This window comes from Myiozetetes cayanensis, unplaced genomic scaffold, assembly GCF_022539395.1.
Source record: "Myiozetetes cayanensis isolate MyiCay16 unplaced genomic scaffold, myiCay2020 scf2-11, whole genome shotgun sequence".
Lineage (NCBI taxonomy): Eukaryota > Metazoa > Chordata > Aves > Passeriformes > Tyrannidae > Myiozetetes > Myiozetetes cayanensis.
Window position 1 is genome coordinate 87,970,609 of NW_026087411.1, and position 27,615 is coordinate 87,998,223.

General features: G+C 37.9%; 1 protein-coding gene across 1 annotated transcript in view; it reads left to right on the top strand.

The window, feature by feature from the left end:
- Window positions 1-22,411: 22,411 nt before the first annotated feature.
- Window positions 22,412-27,615, top strand: part of LOC126640158 (protein eyes shut homolog) — an 82,754-nt gene continuing 77,550 nt past the window's right edge. Inside the window, exons 1-2 of the mRNA XM_050315720.1 lie at window positions 22,412-22,460; window positions 25,806-26,663. Of these exons, the coding sequence (XP_050171677.1) occupies window positions 22,412-22,460; window positions 25,806-26,663 (907 nt within the window). The remainder of the gene's footprint in view (window positions 22,461-25,805; window positions 26,664-27,615) is intronic.

Genomic DNA, 27,615 nt, shown 5'->3' on the forward strand with positions numbered 1-27,615 from the left:
ATATTTTTTTTATTTTTAAAAATGAGAATTTGATGCCTAACAGGATTCGATAAACAACCCTTCCCCTCCCCACCATCACATCCATGGCCTCCGCAGAGACCACAGGACAGCAGCAGCGAGGAGAGAGGCAGAGAGAGTTTATTGTTCTGGGTAGCGACTTAAATACCTCCTGAGGGGATTGCAAGGTGACCAGTGGGGGTTCAGGAGGTCTTACAACCAACCAATTACAATAAGGGGTTAACAACCAATAGATACGCTTTCAGTTATCTCTCAGACATTCCAAAGGTATAGGTAAGACTTGAAGAACCTTGGGAAGAAGAAGGGTGGGTTTACACAAAGAGTTACAGAGCCATTTTGGAAGAATGTTCACTTTAACAACATTAAAACTTCTGCTTTTTCTTATACACTAAAAGCCTACTGCAACATCTTAACAATGAATCTGGATTATCCAAGAATTTGGTATTATTCCTGAAATCACAGTATGTTGAACTCTGTTCTATTAACAGAAATAATTAACCTCCTGCAATGATTGTTCGCTTGGATAGGAAGGCATTACAGAATGACAGAATCAGAGAATCTCCTGAATTGGAAAGAACTCACAAGGATCATCAAGTCCAACTCTTAGGTGAATGGCCCCTGTGGGGACGAACCTGTGACCTTTGTGCTATTAGCAGATATGTATTATTTTTTAGATGATAAAGTATAAAAACCCCATTTTGTTTTTATTATTATTATTTTTCTTGGGTTGTTTTCCTCTTAAAATTTTACTAACAGATTTGTATACTTATAATACAGCAACATATAAGAACAGTTCTGATAACTGGTTTAACTGACTCTCCTTTTGCTACGCCTTATCACCATTGCTTCTGCAAATAAGGTATCATTACCTCCCAGCCACTAGGAGCTTGTCTCAGAAGAGTTAACACCTTTTTTCAAGTTCATTAACTTTCTCATGATCATCACATGAAATGCTTGAATGATCAAATCTCATTTTCCTAAAGCATATACCTTACTTCTGTAAACTCATCTTCCACAGTGATGTCCTCAGTGTATGAGGCATCATTAACACTCCTTCAGACATTCATTAGAAAGTAACTTGTTCTGTAAAGCTTTCGATATTGTCTCTCACAGCATCCTTCTGGACAAAATGTCCAGCACACCACTGGATAAACATATCATGCGATGGGTGAGCAACTGTCTCATGGGTAAAGCACAGAGGGTAATAGTTAATGAGGAGACATCAGACTGGTGACCTGTCACTAGTGGGGTTCCACAGGGGTCCATCTTAGGCTCTGTGCTCTTCACCATCTTCATTAATGACTTGGAAGCAGGACTGGAAGGGATAATAAGTGAGTCTGAAGATGACACAAAACTGGGAGAAGCTGTTGATGTCTTGAAGGCAGGGAGGCCCTGCAGAGAGACCTTGACAAATTAGAGGACTGGGCAATCACCAACCATAGGAAGTTCAACAAGGGAAAGTGCTGGATTCTGCACCTGGGATGGGGCAACCCTGGATGTACATGCAGACTGGGGAATGAGATGCTGGAAAGCAGTGCCACAGAAAGGGATCTGGGATTTTGGTCGATGGCAAGTTGAATCTGAGTCAGCAGTGCCCTGGCAGCCAGGAGGGCCAACCGTGTCCTGGGGGACAGCAGGCAAAGCGTCTCCAGCTGGTCGAGGGAGGGGATTGTCCTGCTCTGCTCTGCACTGGTGCAGCCTCACCTTGAATATCATGTGCAGTTTTGGGCACTGCAATAGAAGAAAGATATTAAGCTATTAGTGAGCATTCAAAGTAAGGCAACAAAGATGGTGAAGGGCCTTGAGGGGAAGCTTTATGAGAATTAACTGAGGTCACTTGGTCTGTTCAACCTGGAGAAGAGGAGACTGAGGACAGACCTCACTGAAGCCTACAACTTCCTTGTGAGGGGAAGAGGAGTGGCATGCACTGATCTCTTCCCTGAGGTGACCAGTGACAGGACCTGAGGGAGTGGCCTGAAGTTGTGTCAGGGGAGGTTTAGGTTGGATATCAGAAAAACGTTCTTCACACACTACACATAGAGGGTGGTTGGGCACTAGAACAGGCTCCCCATGGAAGTGGTCACAGCACCAAGTCTGACAGTTCAAGAAGCATTTGGACAATGCTCTCATACTGTGTGGCTCTTGGGAATGTTCCTGTGCAGGGTCAGGAGATGGACTCGATGATCCTTGTGGGTCCCTTCCAACTCAACACATTTTGTGATTCTGTGATTATTCTTGCCACTCCAGAAGTTTACTCAGTTAAAGGTCAGAACAGACAGTTTTGAAAAAGAGAATAAATCTTTTTCTAGTTATGTGCTGAGATGATGACAGACATACATGCACTGGTGCTACTAGATTTGCAAATGGAAGACCTAACCAGTAAACACATAGTCCTAAACACTGCATGTTAAAAAAATGCATTCACTGGAGCAAGATTTTTCTGAAAGGACATTTTTTCTTCTGTTAATTTTCTATTTATTCAACATTTAAGATTACAGTTTTCTCCTCTTGAAATAAAAATCTCCTCTTTTGCAAATCCTTATGTGTAGTCTGGGAGAGTTCCATTCACACAGGGTTCGTTTGATGCCATCTTTAGCAAATGTAGAAAAACATATCACTGATGTATTCCTGCAGGAAGTTACTAGGCACACACTGAGTTCTAACCACTGGCATTTCAAGTGCAGGAGTAGTAGAGATTCTGAATGATAAGAAATACCTCTAAGCAGCTATTGTGATTGTGCATATGCAATGTCTGATGCTAGTAAATACAAAATAAATAAGAATTTTAAAATAGGTTATAATTTTATATTTGAGTATTTCAGTCAAAAAGACAGTCTGTGAGATAGAGGATAATGTACTGTCCTGTTCTGTAACAGCGATTATTGTCAAGTAGTTGAACAGATGTTAAGTCTAACTACCTTATCAAGAATTATTATTTTAAATTTTTTAGTCTGATGGTTAGATAACAACACGTTTGTATAGAGTTGTCTTCCTTTTTTTATTATATTTTTTAATCTTCCATTAATTGCCTATTACAATTCTAAAAGTATTTATACATTTAGAGAGAAATAGAAATTTCTGCTTTTTCCTGCAGTATCACTGAAGAAGGTTGCCTACATTAATTAGAAAACATAATTAAAAAAAAACACCATACATTTTTAATAATAGGAAAAATGTAAATTGTACACGTTTATATTGTCAAAAATATGAACTACCACAAAGAGTTCTATAGTGTTATTAATCAAGTTAAACCTTCTGTCTGGTATGGCAATGCAGTATTACATCTGTTCAGTAAGCTCAAATGAAAAGGTTACAGAGTTATTTGAGTGCATTAACCATTCAGTCTGAAATAATTAGCATCAGTTTAAGATTATATCCAAATGCAACATATTCCCACATATAATTCTACAACAAAGGTTTATTTTAGAGGAACTGCTTAGCTTAGCTAATGCGCTACATAGATGCCAAGCTCTATGTCATATCTTGGAACAATACTACAAAGAAAAGTGACATAAAACTTAATATAAGAAGAATAGCATGACTTTTAAAAAATATCCATTTCAAAAACTTTTTATAATCCCTCAAAAGACTTTACAAAATATGTCTTTACTCTTGAAGTGGAAGAAGCAAAAAAAAGACAATAGGGCAAGGGAGAATGCAACAAGTAGTACAGAAGTCAGAGAGATACAGGAGATCTAGGATATTTAGACTGTATTTACTATACTAATAAATTGAAAGATTCTGGGGAACTGTTTTCGGGTAAGAGGGTTTGACTTTTTGGTTTTGTGTTTGTTTTTCTTTTCATTAGAATATTAAATAACCTTACATCCCTTTCAAAGCAAGGATAGTTCATTTGCTTCTGAAATAGTTGCTTTCTAATGTATCGAGATAGCATATTGTGACAAAGCAGAGCACAGTAAACTCTGTCAAAAAGGAAATTGGAAGCCATATGAATTGTTTATATACTCAAATATTCAGAAAGCAAAAACTAATAGGAAACTTTGACATATAATAAAAAATAGTTAAACATCCAATACAAAAAAAAAGATAAATATAAATACATTGTGATGAAGAAAAGCATAGAAATACATTACTTCTCAATTAATTCAGCTTGACACTTGTTGTGTGAAGTTGACATGATGATTACAATCCAATGTCAAATTTTGGAATGCACTAGTAAAAAATTAATGAATGCAGTGTATTGACAAAATTATTTAATGATTTGAAAGGAAGAAAATGGAATTGTTTTGGGGTTTGCTGTCATTTCATAAATAGTTGAAAATAAAATATATTTTAAAAAACCCCAATTATTACTTTTTTAGTATACTTTTTCTTTTCTGCCCTTTTAAAGGGGCAAGAGGAGAAAGTGGCAAAGGAATGCAAAAAAACCTAACAAACAGAAACTTATTTGAAAAGGAAAAAAATATGAAAAAGAGTATTTAAATTTTTTTTATACTTTTTCCAAAGGTTTTATTTTCTTTTTTAAAGCAAAAAGCAAACACATTATCAAAATTTATTGAAAAAGACTCTCCTCCAAATGTCTTAAAATAAACACTATTATTGTTTGATCAACCCTGCTTTTAAATCATCGGAATGTATGTTACTAACCATGACTCAAAAATCATTGGACTGTTTTCTCTAAGCAGTCTATGCATTTCCATTTCATTCTAGAGAGTGTCAGTCTGCTCTAAATATTCTATACTGCAGTCAAACTGTGACCAAAAAATTGAGGTGGTTCTGTAGTACATGATCAGGTGGTTTCTCTTGCTTCTCTCATACTGTGACTATCTGCATAATTTCCCCATAAATTTGAAAGAATTGAATTTAATGTACTTCTACTGCTTAAAGGATTAAAATAATTTTCTATTTGAACTACAAGTATGATCATGGAAAAAGGAACTATTTAAGAGGATTATTTGTGTGACTGGATTTATACTAAGAGGCCAATGTCAGACCAGAGTTTCAACCTTAATTCTGTCAGGTCTTGGTTTCATGGCTTTAGAAGTCAAACCTTCAAGAGTTTTAAATGTATCCTTTTGTAATGACATAGTATATCCAGAAAGGTGAAAGATGCATCCTTAGGCAAGGCCTAGAACAGATTAGTAGTAAATGTACGGCTCAAAAAAATCGCACTCTCTGAAAGGCTATTACAGGTTTAAATGGGGAAATCAGTTTAAGATATAGTAGGGAAATTAGGGAGAATTTCAACTACTATATGCTGAGAATACAAAAATCTTCTGAGAATAAGATGTACCAAATGAAAAAATATAAAGAAATAATATTGGAGGGGGGCGAGGAGGGGAGGGGAAAGGCACTAAAAAAGTTCTGCAGATAAATGCAGTTCTTATGACTTTCTAGTAAAGTCAGTACCTTTCTGGCCCTGTTATAATTTTATTCTGTAACATTTTTTAATTTGCAGACTGAATCTGAGAAGACACATAGCAGCAGGTATTTTTCTTCTTCTACACTTGCACAAGCCAACGTGCTGCCATACAATCAGCTATACGGATGATACGTCTCACGATTAATGAGTAGTGATTAACAGATGTAATGACTCAGAGAAGACATATACAAAGTTAGAAAAAAAACAATTAAAAATGTAAGAATTAAAAGAAAAAAATGCATGATACTTATATCACATATGTTCTGCTGACCAAAATTAAAATCTTACTTTATTTTCAAACATTTCAGTAAAATCCATACATTCTTTTAATAACACAGAGCAAAATCAGAAGTCTGTATTTTAATCATACTGAACAATATGGCTGAGTAGTTCTTTGGGTGAGCCACTGCCAGAGTCCAATACTCTGCACAAGTTCTTTTAGATAGCCCACATAAGGAAAGTGTAAAGTTTACTATAAAATTTACTTATCATAATCATCATCATGGCTAGGTTTCGCGAACGAAGATTTGAGAAGGGCTCTACCCATGCTTGCTACAAGTGCACTGATGGCTAAAAAGGCCAATGCGAGATAGACAAGTCCGGTTGCAGAAGGTACAGCAGAAAGACTCCCCAGGTGATATCGACAAGACGCGATTCTTTCTGCATTATCAAAATATAGCAAAAATTGCAATACGTCATTCATTTACAATACCAATATGATCCCCATTACCAGCATCTAGAATATAGTCACTATCATAACTCTGGGTGGCTCAAATCATCACCAAGGAAAACATGAATTGAAACCAAATCAAACCCCTTGTTTTCTTCAAAATTCTTTGGATAACTGTCTGGTTTCCTATACTCTGCATTGGGATTAGCCATGTATGCACATCGCACATTCTGATCTGGCTAATTTAGGGAGATATTCATACTTTTAATTAGTTCAAGGAGAAATATTTAAGCAACCAGTTGATCTGTTCCACTGACACAGCTGCTTATCTAAAACAAAGACCAACTCCTGGTCCTCTTTGTGTTGAGCTAAAGTCAGCTTCTTTGAAACAGCTGTGGTCACACCCTGTAGATTCATGGACACATTGCCCTTGCTCATCTCCTTTGAGCCTTCTTCCATTTTAGAGATCTATTGCTCATTCATAGCTGCACTCATGTGAAGACTTTTCCTATGATTATCAATGTTTGCTTTTTTTTCTAGCTTTTTATGGGGATCATAGACTCATAGAATCTTAAAATATCCTGAGCTGGAGGGAACCCACAAGGATCGCGAAGTTCAACTCTGTCCCTGCACAGGACAGCCCCAAGAATCACACCATGTGCTTGAGAGCATTGACCAAATGCTTCTTGAACTCTGACAGGATTAGTGCTGTGACTCTAGGATAACCCTGCCTGAGAAAGGTTGGACCACTTGACCCACGGTGGTCCCTTCCAACCTGACCCATTCTGTGATTCTGTGACCACTTCCCCAGGGAGCCTGTTCCAGTGGCCACCCGCTCTCTGGGTGAAAAACCTTTTCCAGCCTAAACCTCCCCTGACACAGCTTCCTGCCATTCCCTTGGGCCTTGTCACTGGTCACCAGAGGGAAGACAACAGTGCCTGTCCCTCTATTTCCCCTCATGAACAAAATACTGTTTCACATAAATACTAAAAAATATTATAAATATTTACATACTGTTACTTTTTCTTGAGCTTGTTAAGGTTGCTTATATCCACGGCCAATAATTATCCATGATTCTTTTTAAGGGTGTTTTTTTAGCATTAGATAACAGAGATTTTTGAAAAACTCTCTCTGACTTAAATTTGGTATTTGTAAACTGGAAAGGTTTGTTTATAACTTTTCCAGGCAAATATTTGCAACCCTGCATTCTCTAAACCTTCTATCTAGACCTCAGAAATTAGGTTTGATGAATTGAACTTTCCCTGTTTCTGACCTAAACTAGCTGTTCATAAACCACCTCTTCCCTGACAGCTGAACAAACAAGTCTTACAGACCCAAGAGCTTTCTCACAGATCATGATAAATTTAACATACAACTTCTGGTTCATATTCTGTTAGAACCTTGGCAGATCTTGCCCAAATCTTGACTGTAATAAAGCTTGTAGCAACACTGGATGTTGTGGAGTCATAAGGGTTCCATTGCTCAGAGAAAAAAAATTATCATATTTTCAAATGAGTGAGTGAACCCATGACAGTTATCTCAAGGTTTGTGTGCACTGCTTTTGAATATTTTAAATGCTGTAACCCTAGCCATAAGGAGTTTCATCTTCCAGTCTTAACAAGAGTATCATGAGAGTAGTAACAAGACTAGCTTATGATTTATTAAGTATAGTTGGACATTTTTTAGAAACTGAAATAAACATGAGGTACCAGCAGACTGTGGTCCTTAAAGACTAGACCTTTAAATGTGAACATTGCCTCTTAACATACCTGTTCACGACTCTTGTTGACATGGAATGAAGTTTTGTCAAAGGAAGTTCAGATTGGATGTTAGGAAAGGTTCCTCACTGAGAGGAACAGATGAGTGATGCTCTTAGCCATATAGTTTCTTTTTAAGTAGCCCTGTGAGAAGCATGGTGTTGGACTTGATGATCCCTATGGGTCCCTTCCAACTTAAGGTATTTTATGCTTCCCTTTGAACCCTTTGAAGAATCAAATTTAAAAAAAAGATCATGGAGATCCAGAGGATCATTATGAGAAATAGATCTCCTCTTATGCATTGTTCCAACTGGATTAAAAGTAGATTTTGTCCAGCAACTATTCTTGATGAAAGCACAGTATGAATTCAGAAATATCATAACCATACAACTAAGCATCCCCTCTCTTCTTTCACTTCCTAACTCCTTCAGAGGCCTTGATGACTGAGATGAATTGACCCTGATTGGACACTCACCAAGTGTTGGAAGGGGGAGGGAAAGATGATTTTCTCTACCTCCTCCACCTGAGTAACATAGTGGGCTGGGAAACGGGGGCTCTGACCAGTTCATCACAAGTTGTCTCTGATGCTACTTCCTCCTCACACTCCTCCCCTGCTCCAACATGGGGTCCCACTCAGACGATATTATATCCTTCATTAACTTCTCCAGCATCTGCTGCAGGGGAACAGCCAGCCTCACCATGGTGTTCACCACAGGCTGTAAGGGCATCTCTGCTGCTGTGCCTGGGGCACCTCCTCCCTTCCTTCACTGACATTGGTGTCTGCTGAGTTGTTTCTCTCATATATTCTTTCTCCTTTTCTTTTCCTCCTTCTTAGTGGGGGAAGCACTATCACTGTCGCTGATGAGCTTGGCAGTGGCCAGTAGAAGGTCTGTCTTGAAGTTGGCTAGTGTTGGCTCTGCTGGACATAGGTAAAGCTTCTGGCAGCTTCTCACAGAAGTGATTGCTGCAGCCCCTCTGTTACCAAAGCCTTGACATGTAAACCCAATATTAAAAGAGGTCTTATTACAGAACACTCATCCCTGGAATATTGGATATTTATTTAAGGAATACCATATTTATAAATTGCTTTTCCCAGTGTAGGCTCATGTAATATCAACAATACAAGTGAGGCTTGTTTTAATGTGTTTCACTTTGTGTGTAATTCTCTTGTCCTGTTAGAGGGGATTAGCAAGAAGTCTTTCTCCCAGTTCTTCATTCTCTCCCATCAGGTATTTATACTATAGATAAGACCCCACATGAGCCTTCTTTCTTCCAGGTTGAAGAGCCCCAGCTTCAGTTTATTCTAACATGAAAGGTGCTCCTGTCCCTTAAACATCCTAATGACACAGTCCAGTATTTCCATAGCCTTCTTGTACTGAGGAGCCCAGAAACAGACACAGAACTCCTGACTGCACAGTCCTTGGCAAACTGTAGGACATGAGCAGAAGTTTTGGACAAGATGATCTCCAGAGGTTTCTTGTAACCATTATCTGAAATTCTGTGAAAGCTAGAAATGGAACCCTAAATTCAAATGACAGGTCTATATGTAGAACTGGGTATTCTATTGGAAATAACCTGCAACTGTAGGTTGACATTGGTATCACATCCTTGACTATAATACTATCTCAGGTATCACTTTTAAAGCAGGTCTTTTCCAGAGGAGATAAGTCCAGGTGGTACGGGTCTTGATTTGCAATTATATAATTTATCTGTTCTAGCATTCTAATCTTCCAGATGACCTAAAAGCCAATATAAATTCAGCTATCATTCCACAAAATAAATGTATTCATAGAAATTATATAATAATTGAAAATCTAAATTTACTTCAGAATTTTTCTGTCTATATTTATACATGGCACAATAGTGTATGCAAAGAAGGATTAACAAAAATAATAGATAACTTATAGACTAGGTATACTTAAATGTCACATTTTCTAAATCTGAGAAGTGTATATGTTTGCATTACTTGTACAGTAAAGAAATGCAGCTTCATTTTATACAAAATAACTTTCAAAATCAGAGCTTTTTCTAGAAAGTAGATAAAAAATATTGTTCAGATGCGCAGATTTTAAGAGCCAGTGATGCTTGTCAGAGAATCATAGAATCATAGAATAGATCGGGTTGGAAAAGACCTCCAAGATCATCAAGTCCAACTCCTGATCCAACTCCAATTACTATATCATGGCACTATGGGCCACATCTAATCTCTGTTTAAAACCTCCAGGGATGGTGAATCCACCACCTCTCTGGGCAGGCCGTTCCAATGCCTGATCACCCTCTCTGTAAAGAATTTCTTCCTAACATCTAACCTAAACTTCCCTTGGCAGAGCTTGAGCCCATGTCCCCTTGTCCTATTGTTGGTTGCCTGGGAGAAGAGACCAACGCCCACCTGGCTATAACTTCCCTTCAGGTAGTTGATGAGAGTGATGAGGTCACCTCTAAGCCTTCTCTTCTCCAGACTAAACAACCCCAGCTCCTTCAGCCTCTCCTCATAGGACTTGTGCTCGAGTCCCTTCACCAGCCTGGTTGCTCTTCTCTGGACCCGCTCCAGCACCTCAATATCCTTCCTGAACTGAGGGGCCCAGAGCTGAACACAATACTCAAGGTGTGACCTCACCAGCACTGAGTACAGGGGAAGGATCACTTCCCTGGTCCTGCTGGCCACACTGTTCCTGATGCAGGCCAGGATGCCATTGGCCTTCTTGGCCACCTGGGCACACTGCTGGCTCATGTTCAGCCTCCTGTCAATCAGCACTCCCAGGTCCCTTTCTGCCTGGCTGCTCTCCAGCCACTCTGTCCCCAGCCTGTAGCGCTGCAGGGGTTGTTGTGGCCAAAGTGCAGGACCCGGCACTTGGCCTTGTTGATAAAGGACCATAAGAAGTGAAAACAACTTGTGACAATTGAATTTCACAGACGGAAAAGTAGAGTAATATTATTGCAAAATACAAGATCACAAATTAAATCATACATAAAATAAAAGTAATTGCAAATGCCTCAAATGGATACTGAAATCTCCAAGTTTGTGTATTGCAATGTGTTACGGAATTCAACAGACAAAATATTTTAAACAGATACTGCTTTTTGAATAAGAATGCTTATGCACAAAACAAGCTGGCAAAATACCAGAAAAGATCCACAAGGGAGAATAAAACAAAATTAGATTGCAAATTTCAATTATGTGAGGTGAATTCCCTGACAAGTTAGTCAATACAGGTTTTAGTAATACCTTTTTCATTTAATATTTGTGAAAAAGAAAAGAAATTACACAAATATTTTGCAACTTCTATAATGTTGATACAACATTCAGAAGAGCTTTGGAAGACATTTTACCTACAGTTAGTTATTTAATTTTTGGATATTTTTTACTTGACAGTTAATACAATATTCCAAATTTACTATATGTTAAACATTAGTTTTAAGCCTTTTTAATGTTAAAGACTTTTTCTATGCTAAAGACACCCCTGTGACTGATGCTATTAGTAACTCAGGCTGAAAAAGTGTAGAATTTAGGAAAAAATTTCCAGTGCCTTCATTTTAAATGTTGCACAACATTTTCAATGCCAAAATAAGAATAACAAGACTTGGAAACCCATAAACTTTTCCTCTGCTTCTTAAATTACCAAGTTTAGATTGAATATTTTCTTTCAATCACTCTTATCGAGAGGTGGAGAGTATATCATCTAGTTTGCCTTTAAAACTTACATAGTTTTCACCTTGAACAATAGATTTTATAAGTTTCTCTACTTCTGTCTCCCTTAGCTTCTGAAAGATGATGTAAATTTTGTTTCCCTGTGTTTTGCTGTATTTTACATAATATGTGAAAATAAGTGTAGCTGGGAAGCACAGAAGAAAGTTATACACATTCCCCATCCTAACTGATGCACACGAATATCTCTAGAGCAAGAGGGAAAGATGGTGCTTTGTCTGATTGTAGCTCAGTTTGAGCTTTGAAGAGCTTTTACATTGCAGGTGGTGAGAAAGAACTTTAGTAAGCAAGGACTGTCAAGAATAAGCAGAGCCAGGGAGACCTTGGGCAGAATAGGGAGGAGGTTTCAGAGACTACAGGAAATACAGACTGATTTTTTTACTTACCTAGTGACAATAGTGTGATTTTTCAATCCAAAAGACCTCTGAAAATTGATGGATCACAGGAAACGGTATACTATTCAGTTCCACAGTGGATATTAGCAATGCTGCTTTAAAAAAATCCTCCTCCTCTTGTCTGATCAAATCTTAGTATCTTGGTCTAACAATCCTAGAAATTCAAAATCACTTGTCTCCTGAAAAAAATAAAAAGAGTGTGCATCTATTTCAAAGCTCTACTTGTTTTGGGGTCATCAGCCATCTATTAGTTTTAGTTTTACAATTTATGGAAAGATTCTTTTTTCCCCTTTGTAAGGTGTTCTAAGAGTTTTGTTTCACTTATTTATGTATTTATTTATTTATTTATATTATTATTTTTTTAATTTTCCCTGAGCTCTGCTCAGTTTTACCAACACCTGCTGGGAAAATGAAGTGCTCTCAGCAGGAAGCATTGAACTAGTTTCTGTTTTGCTCTGACAATTGCAGTCTGCATGCTTCCCTCAGAGCTAAAAGCTCTACACCTCTTTCATGAATTATCAGGAGAACAGCAAGGATTTTCTCACAGCTATTGGAGAAATCAATTTTCTGGGATTATTATGAGATTCTGAGTAAAATTTATGTATTTTATCCATCCAAAATCTACTGATGGAGCAATGTTGCTTTAGGAAAAAAAACACAACAAAACGAAACAAAACAACCAAATTCAGATACTACTGCAAATTACTTTTGTTGCATCAGTAACCTATTTCCTCTGAGCCAGGAAGCATTTCTGCTTTGACTACTAACACAAGTATAGCTGAATAAAATCATCACTTGAATAAAAGCAGCATGAGATCCAAACCAGATCTTTTCAGGCAATTAAATTCAAGCATGATCTCATCACAGGTTTATAAAACTCTCTGCACTGTAGTGTGTTTCTGCAACTGAGACAGGTGAAAAGATGCCTGCTTCCTCACGAGTAGAATTTGAATACTGTTCCAGGAACACTAAGACATTTATGTCAGTAAAATATAACTCATCAATCTGATCACTATTTGTGATGAGAAGCTAGAGAACAATATTGATTTGATTTTTTTTTCCCTATACACAGTTTGTTCTTTTCCCACCATCAGCTAAAATCTTCTTTTGAGGATTATTTGTAGAGTCTTGGTTACATCCCAGTATTCATTTTAATTGAGGTTTTACGAGAACTACAAGTTCATTTCTACACTGTATTTGATAGCTGTTTCATTTTTACATCAAGACTGAAATTCTCTTATACAAGCCACATGAAACTTTCTTCAAAATTTAGATTAAAGTTCTGTTCATCTCATCTTGACTAGTGAAAGGGTTGGCTTTGGTTTGTACCTTATTTTTTTATGCTATATGTGAAAAAGATTTCCCACATGTACCTGCTGCAACTTAATTCAGATAGATAGAACTAGGGTTATTGACAGCGACTTATAAAGGCTTATCTGATATTCAGTGTTAATAGAGATTTCTAAAGACCCAGGAGGATTAATCATCTACCTATTTACTCATGTTTTTCAAAATACTTTTGGTGAAAATTGTGAGTTTTCTGCTTTTCCATTCTTATCCCTGAAATATAGATGCCCTGTATTCTTTATTTTGTACATTCATACAAAAATTATGATGGAGGAAACTAAAACCAAAGAAAATTGTATATAACCATCATACCAGCATTAATTATCTTTTCCTTAGCCATATTCTTTAAGAATTCTTATATTCTTTAATTCTTATTCTTATATTCTTTATATTCTTATATTCCATATTCTTATATTCTTTAGGAATATGGCTAAGAAGTTCAGTAAAAAGCCTTAGCTAGATTCTCTATCATTAGAAACAAGCCCTTCAAGTCAGTGTAGGTGAGAATGTAGTTGGAGGAGCAGTGATGATTTAATTCTAGCAAAGTACTAACTTGTAAAATCCTAGCAATGATAAACCATGTAGCCTAGCTATACTGTTGTACACTTAATATCAAATATATTAACTTGTGGAATGACTTGGTTAATTCTATCATTAAAAGAAGCTTCTGCCACCTCCATTAATAATTTTCAAGAGGCCCATTAGGAACATACATTATAAACATTGTTTTTTATAGTGAGTATGCATTCTTTGTGTGTGTGCACTTAGTGTTGTACTTGACCTTGTTAGGTTTATGGATGGATCTGATGATCTTAAAGGTCTTTTTCAACCTAAATGATTCTATGACTCTGTTTACACCCTGTATTAAAAATGAGATTTCATTACTATGTGAACCTAAATATTTTTCTGTGTTACGTATCTCATGTGCTGATAATGCATGTTTGTCATCTGTGGAATATTTACAAGAAAAATTTATTTATTGAATTTGAATTCATAAGGTAAAATGCAGCACTACTGAACAGATAATTACATTCAGATCCTTTGATATTGTGAATCATACAAGTTAATTTATTGTCACTATTCACAGGTCCAATTATTTTGCTATTATATATAATATATTTCAAAATACTAGTAAAAGAGTACTCATATATCTGGACCTGTATTCTGGGTTCCATATTCTGGGCAATTAGTTTTCTAGATAGACATCAATATTGTTTTTTTCCTAGTGCTTCCTAACTCCCTGAAAGAGTATAATCATATCCTGCATTAAAGGCCTGAAGACATTTTTCTAATAACTGAATATTTCCAGAGGCTGTTATCTAGTCTTAAAGCTTAATGGGATGTCTGACTGTAGTAGATTGACCCTGGCTGGATGCCAGATACTCACTAAAGCCACTGTCTCACTTCCCTCCAGACAGGGGAGAGAAAATATAACTAAAAGTTCATGAGTTGAGATAAGGACCAGGAGAGATCATTCACCGACTACTGTCACGGACAAAACAGACTCAAAGTGGGTATATTAATTAAATTTATTATTGACAGAATTAGAGTAGGAGAATGAGAAGTAAAATAAATCTTAAAATAAAATAAATCTTAAAATCTCCTCCCCATTCCTCCCTCCTTCCAATCCCTACTTCCTACCCTCTAGAGGTGCAGGGAGGTGGGGAATAGGGGTTACAATCAGTTGTTGTTTCCACCGCTGCTCAGAGAGAGGAGTCCTTCTCCCTGCTCCATGGGATACAGTTCTTCACAGACTTCTCCAGCATGAGTCCATCTCACAGGCAACAGCTCTTCACAAACTGCTGCAGCGTGGGTCATTTTTCCACCAGGTGCAGTCCTTCAGGTGCAGACTGCCCCAGTGTGGGTCCCCCACAGGGCCACAAGGCCTACCAGGAAACTTGCTCCAGTATGGGCTCCTCATTCCATAGGTCAGGAGGTCCCTGCCAGGACTCTGCTTCAGCATGGACTTCCCACAGGGCCACAGCCTCCTTTGGGCATCCACCTGCTCCTGTGTGGGTCTCTTCCATGGGCTGCAGGTAGATCTCTGCACTCTCGTGGTCCTCTGGGGGCTGTAGGGGGACAACCTGTCCCACCATGATATGCACCATGGGCTTCAGGGGAACATCAGCTTTGGTCCTCCCTCTCCTTCTCCGCTGACCTTGGTGTCTACATTGCTGTTCACATGTACATTCACTCACTCTGCTCTTCTCTGGCTGCAATTTTCATATTTTTCCTTCCTAAATATGTTATCACAGAGGCTTTACTCTTATCCCTGATTTGCTTGGCCTTGCCTAGCAGTGGATTTGTCCTGGAGTGGGCTGGCATTGGCTCTACCAGACATGTGGGAAGCTTCTGGCAGCTTTTCACAGAAGCCACCCCTGTAGCCCCCCCGCCCAACAAAATCTAGGCTTCATGAGGATGCCTTTTTATACGTAAGTTTCCCTTGCCCTGGGACTAAGTTTCTTGCTTTCTGTTATAATTTGTTATCATGCATGGTTTGTTCTTCTAGACCTTTCTGGAAATGGATCAGAGGGCTTAGGGGTCTTTGGTGGTCTTTTTCCCCCCCTACTGGTTCTGTCTTTGGTTGACAGTCCATGCCTGCTTCTCAACCACAGCTCGTGCTGTGCTGCATTTTGTTCTTCTCCAGAAGCCAGAACAAGGGCATTTGTCCCAGAAAATGTGTCCCTACCTCTCTGGGTAGAGAAGCAAAGGTTGTGTACAGGACCTCATAATAACCTCCCAGTATCTGAAGGGGGCCTACAAGAAAGACAGAGAGGGAATCTTCACCAGGAACCGCAGTGATAGGACAAGGAGTAATAGGTTCAAAATGAAAGAGAGTAGGTTTGGATTAGATGTTAAAAATTCTTTACTGTGAGGGTGATGAGGTACTGGAACAGGTTGCCCAGGGAGGTTGTGAATGCCCCAACCCTGGCAGTGTTCAAGGCCAGGTCAGACAGGGCTTTGATCAACTTAGTCTAATTGAAGTTGTCCCTGCCCATGGGAGAGGGGGTTGAAGATAAATGATATTTAAGGTACCTTTCATTCAGAACCATTCTGTGATTCTATGACACCTAGGAGTGTCCCATTATCTTTACTCTTTCTTTCTATCCTGAACTAAAATCATGATGGACTGTAACAGTCAAGAAATCCTTGACTAATACAGCTTCTTAAGAATTAAAAAATCAGGCTAATACTTTCTCTAATTCAGTATCGAAGCCAATTCAATGAACCTAAATTATCTGGAATTGGCAAAAATGAATTTTCTTTTTAAGATTTATGTTAGTTTTCACACAGAATGTTCTTAATTCCTTTGCTCTAATTAGAGATCAATTCTATTGAATACAACAGAGTCTAACTCCTTGAATATGCTTGAAAATTAGTTCTGGTATAGTTCACATTTACTTCACAGATTTTTCTTTATTTTCAAGTAGTGTGGAGAGATAAGAGAGGATTTTTAAAGTGAAGCAGTGAAGCTACCTGATATCACTACCTGATATTCATGTTATTCTTCATTTGGGAGTTTTACTGCAGATTAGCCTTATACATATGGATCAATCATCCATTAGTCACTGGAGTGCACTAGGTACATTCCTGAAGTGTTTCTTTCAGGTTTATTTCATCTGAAGATTCACTTGTTTTGAGATTGCTGCATTATGTGAACTTAAGTATGCTAAGAGGAGATGATTTTGAGTTAGCTTCAGAAGTATATTTTTTATTTTAATGAAAAGTTTATTTCAAATGCCTCTATGAAATACATGATATAGGAACTCAAAAACCTCAAAGAAATGGAAACAAGTCAAGTTTAATTCACAAGTTAGAGGACTGAACAATCACCAACCGTATGAAATTCTACTAGGAAAAGTGCTGGATTCTGCAACCCTGGATTTTCATACAGACTGGGGAATAAGATGCTGGAAAGCAGTGCTGTGGAAAGGGATCTGGGAGTCCTTGTTAATGGCAAGTTGAATATGAATCAGCAGTGCCCTGGCAGCCAGGAGGGCCAACCTGGGGGACATCAGGCACAGCATTTCCAACTGATCGAGGAAGGTGATTGTCCCACTCTGCTCTGTGCTGGAGTAGCCTAATCTTGAATATTGTGTGCAGTTTTGGGCACTGCAATGTAAGAAAGCTTGATAGCTATTAGAGAGTGTCCAAAGGAGGGCAACGAAGATGGTGAAGAGCCTTGAGGGGAAGTTGTATGAGGAGTAGTTGAGGTCACTTGGTTTGTTCAACCTGGAGAACAGGAGACTGAGGGCAGATCTCATGACAGTCTACAACTTCCTCATGAGAGGAAAACAGAGGCAGGCACTGATCTCTTCCCTGAGGTGACCAGTGACAGGACCCAAGGGAATGGCCTGAAGTTGTGTCAAGGGAGGTTTATGCTGGATATCAGAAAAAGGTTCTTCACCCATGTGATAGACTGAAACACTGTTCATGTCTTAAATATTGTCAAAATCATAGAAAGACTTTTTGTCAAACTGCAAAGAAGCAACTGCCTGTCTGGGACCTCTGAAGGACCCCCTCCAGCATATGTATCCTAACTGGAATTTGGACTGTGATGGGAACTTGGGATAAGACTCAAGTCTTTTCTGACTCTTACTTTTCTGACTTACATGATGTGTAGGGAGAAGTAAACAAGCCTCAGCGGGTGAAGGATGAGACAGGTTTTGGGTGTGTGATGGGTGAAATCTCTCCGCACAAAACAGAAGTAGTAAATGCTCCCACTCTGGGAATACCACATACACACAGCACATTCATAGGAGAGGCAGCTGAGAAGAGGTCATAAACTATAAAAGACCCTCAAGTGCCCCCTAGTTTCATTCCCTTGGCCTTCCACCACCAGTGGACTGCATATGATCCAACTGAGGCAACAAAGCCAGAGTCTATTGCAAGAGACTGTAAAGCTTCCCCCTTCCAGGAGAGATTCCTGGCATATCCCGAACATATATTTATCCATTGGACTCTATGCTTTGGGGGACTCTAACCACCAAAAAGACCAGAAGAATCCGATCCACAGGACACTTTTGGGTTCCACAAAGTGGTGATACATTTTCTATCTAATCTCTCGCTGTCACTCTCTTTCTTCCCCCTGCCCCTTCCTTTTTCCTATTTCTTTCTATCTCCCTCTCTGCCTCAATTTACTGTTAAATACTATTGACTTTGGCATATGGTCTTGTTTGCACCTTAATTCAGCCAGAGACCTTTCTAATAATTTTAATAACCAGATCATAACAACCCAGAGGTTGGTTGGGCCCTGGAATAGGCTCCCCAGGGAAGTGATCACAGCACAAAGCCTGACAGAGTTCAAGAAGCATTGGGATGATACTCTCAGGCACATGGTGTAACTTTTGGGGATGGTCCTGTACAGGGTTAAGGGTTGGACTCAATGATTCCTGTGAGTTTCACTTCCAATTCAGCATATTCTGTGATCCTGTGATATTAATTTTATATACAATAAGAAAACAGAGTAAAATTTCTTTTGTATTTAGAATCCTTTTAGAGTTTTAGGTTGTCCATCACAATTTTCATGCATTCCCCTTGAAAATCATGTTTCCATTTTTAAAAAGTTTGTTCATACTTTGCTGGTATGACTAAATATTTTCAAAGTTTAATCACCAAAAGTAAAGGTAGTGTGGTGATGGACAAGAGGAATGTGTATCCTGTTCTATGTCCACCTGTTGTCATTTCATTCTTCATATACCACTATTCAGAGAAGCTGTTTGAAGGAATGTAACTGAAGTACACACTCCACAAGTTTCAATGAATGTCAATGCCCTTTATCATCATCCCTGATGGTCACTTTCAGGACCTTGTTCTATGATTGCGCTATAATTAATAAGGGCTTTTCTTGTCCATTGTTATGGACCTTGTGTTGTCAAGTATGGCAGTGTTAGAGGACAAAACACGTTTAAAACCATTTCTGCCTTATGTCTTTTAATACAGCTGTAGCACAATTAACTATGACACATAAATTAGTATGTAGATTAAGAAATATTAGAGAAGAATTTTATCGCAAGAGCACAGTGTGTTCCTTAACAATTTCCATTGCTAATATTTCTAGCAATGTTCTTTCCCCCAGGCACCATAAATGTCACTAGTGAATATAGCAAACTTGTGAAATTCAGCAGAGTGGAGTCAGTGAGACTCAACAGAATGCCGTTCTCAGGACTTGTGAAGTTACCCTTTCCTTCTCTAGTTTCTATTACAGCACAATTTGCACTGAATGTGAATATGATCCACTCTGACATTGCATAAAAACTGAACAATAAGTTCATCATTAGAATGTCTGTTGTTTATGAAGGCTCTCTGTTAGGATTTCAATTACTGCTGACTTTTTCAAGATTTGTTATTGGTTTTGATATAGTTACTTCCTCTTTGAAATCTTTTCTTCCCTCTAGTTTTCATATGAATATATGTTTTCACATTCAACCTACCAGAGTCTGTGATGTTTTTATTTGAGTGATTGATGGGAAATTGCACATTCTAAGGTCTGCTTCTTTCTTTCCTTCTCACACCCTTAAATTTAGGTGTCAGCTTCTTTTTATCTATTTTCAAGCTCTGATTAATGGTACACATTTTTTAATCTACCTCTAATACAGTATCCTTATATAATCTCTTCTTTTTCTATGAGTATTTCGTACCACTACCCTCTTTTAAGCATTCTTTTAACAAGCTAAATGCATTAATAGTTTCTTTTTCAGAAACTGAGGATAATAGTTGACTTTTTTTTTTACTTTTATTCTTTCTGCAGGCATTTTGAACCTGGGTACATAATGGTCACTGCTAGAGAGACACCCTTCAATTCTGAATCAGGACATATAACTAACTATAATCACATCAAAGGTTGATTTATGTTTTGTGTTTTCCAGCCTACTGCTCCATGAAACAGTCAGAGATCCTACATAGAAAGTTCATCTTTATTTAAACCGCTTTATGCTATTTGCCTAATGTACATCATAGCTGCAATCTCCCATCACCTATTAGTTTTCTGTACTCACAATCTCTTTGACCTCAGAAGGTCACAGTCATGGTCAGTCGTAGTCACGGGCTTCATCATGAACTTATAGAAAGACTAGAGGTGAAAAGAATGTTTATTTATTTATTCATTTATTTAGGTGAAACCATGTCACTTGAAACATTTTCTGTGATCTGGAAGGGACCATAAGGATCACTGAGTCCAACTCCTGGCCCTGCACAGGAACATCCCCAAGAGTCAGTCATGTGCCTGAGAGTTTCGTACAAATCCTTTTCCAGTGCCCAACCACCCTCTGAGTGAGGCACCTTTTTCTAACATCCAACCTAAACCTCCTCTGACACAACTTCAGGCCACTCCCTCAGGTCCTGTCTCTAGTCACCTCCAGATCAATGCATGCCACTCCTCTTCCCCTCATAAAGAAGTTGTAGACTGTGATAAGGTCTGTCTTCAGTCTCCTCTTCAGGCTGAAAAAAACCAAGTGACCTCAGCCACTCCTCATACAGCTTCCTCTCAAAGCCCTTCACCATCTTCATTGCCCTCCTTTGAATGCTCATTAAGAGCTTAATATCTTTCTTCTATTGCAGTGCCCAAAACTGCACACAATATTCAAGGTGAGGCTGCACCAGTGCAGAGCAGAGCTGGACAATCTCCTCTCTTGACCGGTTGGTGATGCTTTACCTGATGCCCCCCAGGACAAGTTGGCCCTCCTGGCTGCCAGGGTACTGCTGTTTCATGTTCAACTTGCCATCAACCAGAACCCCTAGGTCCCTTTCCATGGTGCTACTTTCTAGCTTCTCATTCCCCAGTCTGCATGTACATCCAAGGTTGTCCCATCCCAGGTGCAGAATCCAGCACTTTCCCTTGTTGAACTTCCTATGGTTGGTGATTGCCCAGTCCTCTAATTTGTTGAGGTCTCTCTGCAGGGCCTCCCTGTCTTTTAGGGAGTCAACAGCTCCTCCCAGTTTTGTCATCTACAAACTTGCTTAGTATCCCTTCTAGTCCTGCTTCCAAGTCATTTATGAAGATGTTGAAAAGCACAGGGCCCAAGATGGAGCCTTGAGAAACCACATTAGTGACAGGTCACCAGTCTGATGACCTGTTACCCCATTCACTATTACCCTCTGTGCTTTACCCATGAGCCAATTGCTCACCCACCAAATGATATGTTTATCCAGCTGTGTGCTGCCTGCTTTGTCTGGAAGGATATTGTGAGAGATAATATTGAAAACTTTTCTGAAATCCAAAAAGATTACATTAACTGGCTTCCCTTGATGAACTAGGTGGGTTACCTTTTCTTCAAAGGAAATCAGGTTTGACAAGCAGGACTTTCCTCTCCTGAAGCCACCCTGGTTGTGACCAACGACTGCATTGTCTTTCAGGTGTTTTGCAATACTTCTAGAAAAATCTTCTTCATAACTTCACCAGGCATTAAAGTGAGACTGAGAAGGCTGTAGTTTCCATGGGCCTTCTAGCCTTTCTTGAAAATCAGGTCAATTTTCCCCAGCTTCCACTCAGTTGGGACCTCTCCAGATTCCCAACACCTCTCAAAAATCATCAAGAGAGGTTTTGCATAGACAGCAGCCAGCTCTTTGAGGATTCTGGGATGAATCCCATCAGGCCCCATAGATTTGTAGGAATCCAGCTGTAGCAGCAGGTCCTGCACAATTTCAGGGTTGACTGGGAGTTGATCATACTCATAGTCATGGTCCTCCAGCTCAGGGGACTGAGACCCCCTTGTTCTGTCATCTGTGTTGAAGACAGAGGCAAAGAAAGCATTAAACACCTCTGCCTTGTCTCTGTCCCTGTCTGTGAGGTGACCATTCTCATCCTGCAATGGACTGATAATATTTCTATACTGACTATGTCATTAATGTATTTGAAAAAACTCTTTTTATTAACCCCCACATTTCTGACCAGCTTCAACTGCAGTTGAGTTTTGGCTGAAAATTTCCTCCCTGCAGCTGCAAGCAGCCTCTTTAAATTCTTCCCATGACACTTGACATTGCTTCCACTGGGCATATACCTTCATTTTTTGCCTTATCTCCAAGAGAAGATCCCTGTTCAGCCAAGACAGCCTTCTGCCTCTCCTGCTTGACTTCTGACATTTGGGTAAACGTGGTATAAGGTCAAGTACCAGCTCTACTTGCAGTATAACCCAGATGAGGACCAAGAGTGAGTACTTGACCTTAAATGCAGCTCCTGAGGAAGGTGAGGGACACTCTGCAAGCCCCCGACAGCACCCTCTCAATTCTTTTCACATCACTTTGATCCAAGGTTTCACCTGCATCCTACCAGAGCTGTTCAAGCACAGGCAGGAATTCAACAGTGTGCACGTGACATGTGAGACAGTAAAAAGAGGAGGTCCATTCCTAAACAAAACATGGTAACATAATGTTCCTAAACATTTTATGGTTTATCATCTTCTTTTACAGATTTTTTTTTCCTCTGGGAGGTCATTGGAGTCAGATATCTTCAGCGGGCATTTCTCCACTCTCACTTATATTATACTGTATTTTTGTCATTAGTATGTCATACGTACTATTAATAAAAAGAACACATAATCTTTAAGATACTGGAATTGAATACAAATAACTTGGTATTCATTTTTGCTATTAAATTACTTCCCTGAAGTTCTGCATAAACCTACCTGCTTTAGTTCTCCAATAGTACAAAATAAAACATTGTGTTGCTTTTCACCCAACTTAATGTAACTTCAAGAGTTAGATTTTTTTCAAGTATCTCTATGTCCATACAAATCCCAGTGTTGAACTTTTCTTAGTTTTCATCAATTACATGGAACCAGCTGGGGTTACAGATAGGAAGATTTTCTCTTTGCCTAAAGCAGACCTAAGGTATGACAGTTGTCAAAAATCACTTCAAATTTCATCTTATCACATTTTTTGTCTCATGATACGGCATGGGCACTTTGCAGCTATTTAATTTCTTGGTTGATTTTCTATGCAATGTATGTTAATATTTTAACTGTATTTCATACATAGCATTTTACTTTTTATGCTCTTCACTCTATAACTTTTTTCCTTCATGATTTTATTGCTGAATAAACAATCTCTTGATATTTATTTTCTATCTTCCCCTGTGCTTTTTCCCATGGTTTTTACAGGATGTTTTTGTTTATTTAATATTATTAATTATAGTGCTCCCATAATAATTTTTGGCTGCATGAAGATTAATAATGATTTTTATGAAGAGTATGAACTGTTAAAATGCTACCAATAACTTATTTTAAAATGGTCCAGATTTGCCCCATACAAATATTGTGAAGAAGCACGTTTTCTTTACCAGTAAAAATGAAACCTGTATGTGATACTAGAATGATGCATAATTACATGAATGAAGGGCAAAATGTAAGTGGGCAAGAACTCTTCTGCATTAAATATGCAATAGCTTTCTTTTTGAAGTGTCTAAAAAGAAAAATAACCTTTTATAAAGGCCTATTTTAGTACCAACTGAGAAAATCTCATTATGAAATAGGTATGAAAAGATGGGCTCCTGAAAGTAGGATTTCTAAATATGCAGTAATGTAGAGCATAGACTTTTATATCTGATAATGCTGACAGATGTAATAGCAGCTATAATGAATATAATAGTTCAAGACTGCTACCCTAAAAGAAAAAAATTGGTAAATGATCCAAACTACACATTTGATGGGCCATTATCTAATGGTATCATTGAACATCATGAGATTCTGAAGATAATAGAATGGTCTCAAAATAGAAAGACAATGAGTATTCAGCAACAAGGCTAGTAGTTCTCTTGCAGATCCATGTCCTTTCTTTCTTTCTGTGGGGAGTTAACTCCTAGGGGTGGAAATACAGAGACAGAGAGAAAAAATTAGAAATTAACATACTTGCCTGGCTCTGGAGCTATGTGGTTAGAGTACTGAAACTCTTTGAAGGCAGAATTGGGATTCAGTAATTAAACTAAAACAGAAACTAATCTGGGAGAAGGATCAAACCCTAGTTTCTACTCCTTCTGAGTTTAATATTCTAAAGTTTGAGTCTGTTATTATTACTACTAGTTAGTCATAGTCCACACTTTTCTGGTATCTTCAAAGACTTAAACAGAGATGATCATCCTTGTGCACAAAGGTCATTGGGATAGGTTCACATGCTCAGCAATTTAGTAATAGGACCTAGTTAAATTTTAGATGTTTTCATCTCAATTTAGGTGATGATGGGAGAGACTGAATGCTACTCTTTGATATTATCCTATAATTTTCATCAGCTTGTTGAGTCTTTTATTATTCTTTATCTAAATTTTTCCTCAAACAGTATCTTTTCCATCCTACTTTGATCTTTCAGCATAGTCCAAAGTATGGTCCAAAATACTTTTGAAGTACATAGGAGAGAAGAAGGACATTTAAGGAAATCATGTACTTTAATCAGTATCATAATCCACATGCACTTTAGCGGTAGACCAGGTACATGTAGGCATAGCAAAATATACATCCACATGCGTTTCCACATGCTGTGTAAAAATGAGAACAATGTGAACAAATTTCAAACTATAAATACTACTTTTTATTTTTATTGTGTCTTCCCTTGGAAGGTAGATTTTATTCTTTCAAATAATTTTCTCATCTGTAAATGTCAGTTTAGAAACCACTATCCTAAAGTGTCAGATAACTACAGTGAGGGGAAAAAAGGCTAAAACTGAGAAAAAACCATTATATTTAAGACAAATAAAACTTTTACTAAGGTAAAGCTATGGACAATTTCTAAGGCATTAAACATAATACAGTGTTTTCATCAATTTTAGTATGACTCCAAGAAAAAGCTTCATAATCTTATTTTGGTTTTCTTTCTGTAATCACTCATCTCCATGCAATAAAAAATTGTTAGATATTTTCAAGGGACAAAAAAAGGCTAATCTGTAAATTAAACAGTTATGGAGGACTCTGTAGTTTGTTGTCTTTGACTGTGATACATAAAAACCTCAAGCATATGAATAAGGACATTTGGTCTTCAGATATGTACTTTGAAAACTGAGGATTTAATGAAGTGTTTTGCTGAGTGTGTATGAACAGAAAAATATTGTGGATTGCTTGCATGTTTTCTTCATAAAGCCAGAATTCTCAGACCTACATCTTCAGAATATCTACTTTTATCATAAACTAATAAATCATTATCAGGAAAATATTTGTGGTTAAAACTCATGACTAGAGCTTAGATGTTCTGGTTTAATTCCTAGTTTTGCCACAGATATTCTTAACTTGAATAACATTATTTTTTGGGAACAGAGGGAGGGAATATGGAAAGTATACTTTTAAGCTCTTTCTCTTCTGCACACAAGTACAATAAAATGAACTAAATAAAAAATCAAATCTTTAGCAGGAATAAAAATAGGCAAAATCTGACTTTGGTTACAGTGTTATAGTTCTGATCAGTTAATTGGACTTATTCTAGTTTTCCATTAGAGTAATTAAACGTTGCTCTTGCTTTGTTGTATGTTTTCTGTTATTGTAATGAGGATTTAATATTCAATTGTATTTGGTGTGAGAACAGAAATATTTTCCTCTCTTTGAATTCCTAGGCTGCCATGGAAAATACTCGAGAACTTTAAGGAATAAGTGCTCTGAAGCTATCCTCAGTAATGAAGCAGGTGTGAAAAGCAATTTTCCTTTGCCAAGTGAAATGATGACTACAAAATCAGCAGTTCCCATGATAGTGTGCTTTCTTCAGCTCTGGGTTGTAAATGGGCAGGTAATATGTGAGAGGCAAATGACAGCTGAATGGAGAGAGGAACCAAAACCTACTGTAATCAAATGGACACCAATGGCAAATATCTGCTCAGACTTTTACACTGAATGCTGGAACATGAATAAAAGTATTACTGGGGAAATCTTGGAAGGACAAAACCTTAGTATCCCTCAGATATGCCCCTTACAGCTTCAATTAGGTGACAGTCTCTTCATCTTTTCTGAGCCGTCCTTTCAGTCCTATGGAATGAATTTGGTAAACGTCTCCAAGGAAGAATTTATTAATTGCCCTAAACCTGTTTTTCTTCAAGAACAGTTGATTTTTGCTTGCCAGATAAGAGGACTGCACCAAGTTGACCCTAACTGGCTTGGTGTTGGAACTCATTACTTTGCAGAACTCCATAAGAGAGGCCCCCTACTGTGCAATATGGGCCTTCGTCTGAATGTAACTGTGAAGCAGCAGTTTTGCCAACAGTCTCCAAACGCACCGCTCTGCTCTGGGCATGGAAAATGTCTAAGCCATGTTTGGGAAAAAGCCTATAATTGCCATTGTTTCTCACACTATTCTGGAACATTCTGCCACAAGTTTGATATGTGCTCCACCAAACCTTGCCACAACAACGCTTCCTGCACTGAGAAATCAGAATTTTCTGGAGATTCTTATGAGTGCAAATGTCCTCCAAAATTTTCAGGTATTTCTTTTCTCTTCTAGGAATAAATGTTACATGGATCATATAGTTTCCTTAATGGATGACAAAACAGTGAGAACATAATTAGCAAGGCTTTTGCATAATTTGATTTTCCACTGCCACTACCACACCTGCACTGAGTCACTTTTACAAGTAATCACTTATAGGAGACTGTACAAGAATTTGAAGACAGTTTGTACTTGCTGACCTTCATAAATGCATTGTAGAGAAAAACCGAATAAGTTGTTATCATGTTTCTTTCCTACTTAAGTATGGGATATTAATAAGCACTTGAGAACTTACAGAAGTAACTGATTTTTTTTGTTGTTGTTCAGCAATTTAAGTTCTTATAACAAATGACATAAATCATTTGGAGTAAACTCCCAAAAAGTAATTACTTAACCCAACTGCTGAAAAAAAAATAGTTTTGTTGAGCATTTCATTCAACCTTCCAAAAAACTCTTCCCTTTTCAGTTTTAAGGACCTTTAAAATACACTAGGGAAAAGTTTTAAAATCAAAAATTTGGTTTTAATTGAAAGGTCAAACATTTAATTAGAAGAACAAGTGAAGCAAAATACTTAATCTTTTCTTCCAGATTGTTACCATAAAGTTCCTTTCAAAGGGAATTCATTCAACATACAGTTTTTATCAAATTAAATATTTCACAAATGAAAAAAATCATCTGATTCTGTCTAGGAAGTATTAGAGTACTTACTCAAAACTCATTGGAGAAACTGAATTTGGTGTTGGGTTTGCAATACCAGAGAGTACATACAGCATGATTAAAGAAATTCTTACTTATCCATTTTCTTCCTTTCAGGGACTTAAGAAAGAGGATTAAGGAAATTATGAGTATATTATTCCTGGATTCAAACCAATGGAATTTGGGTACTCTTTAGAAAGTACCAAAAATATTAATTCACATCAAAAATTGTTTGTTGAAGCTCTTTTTGT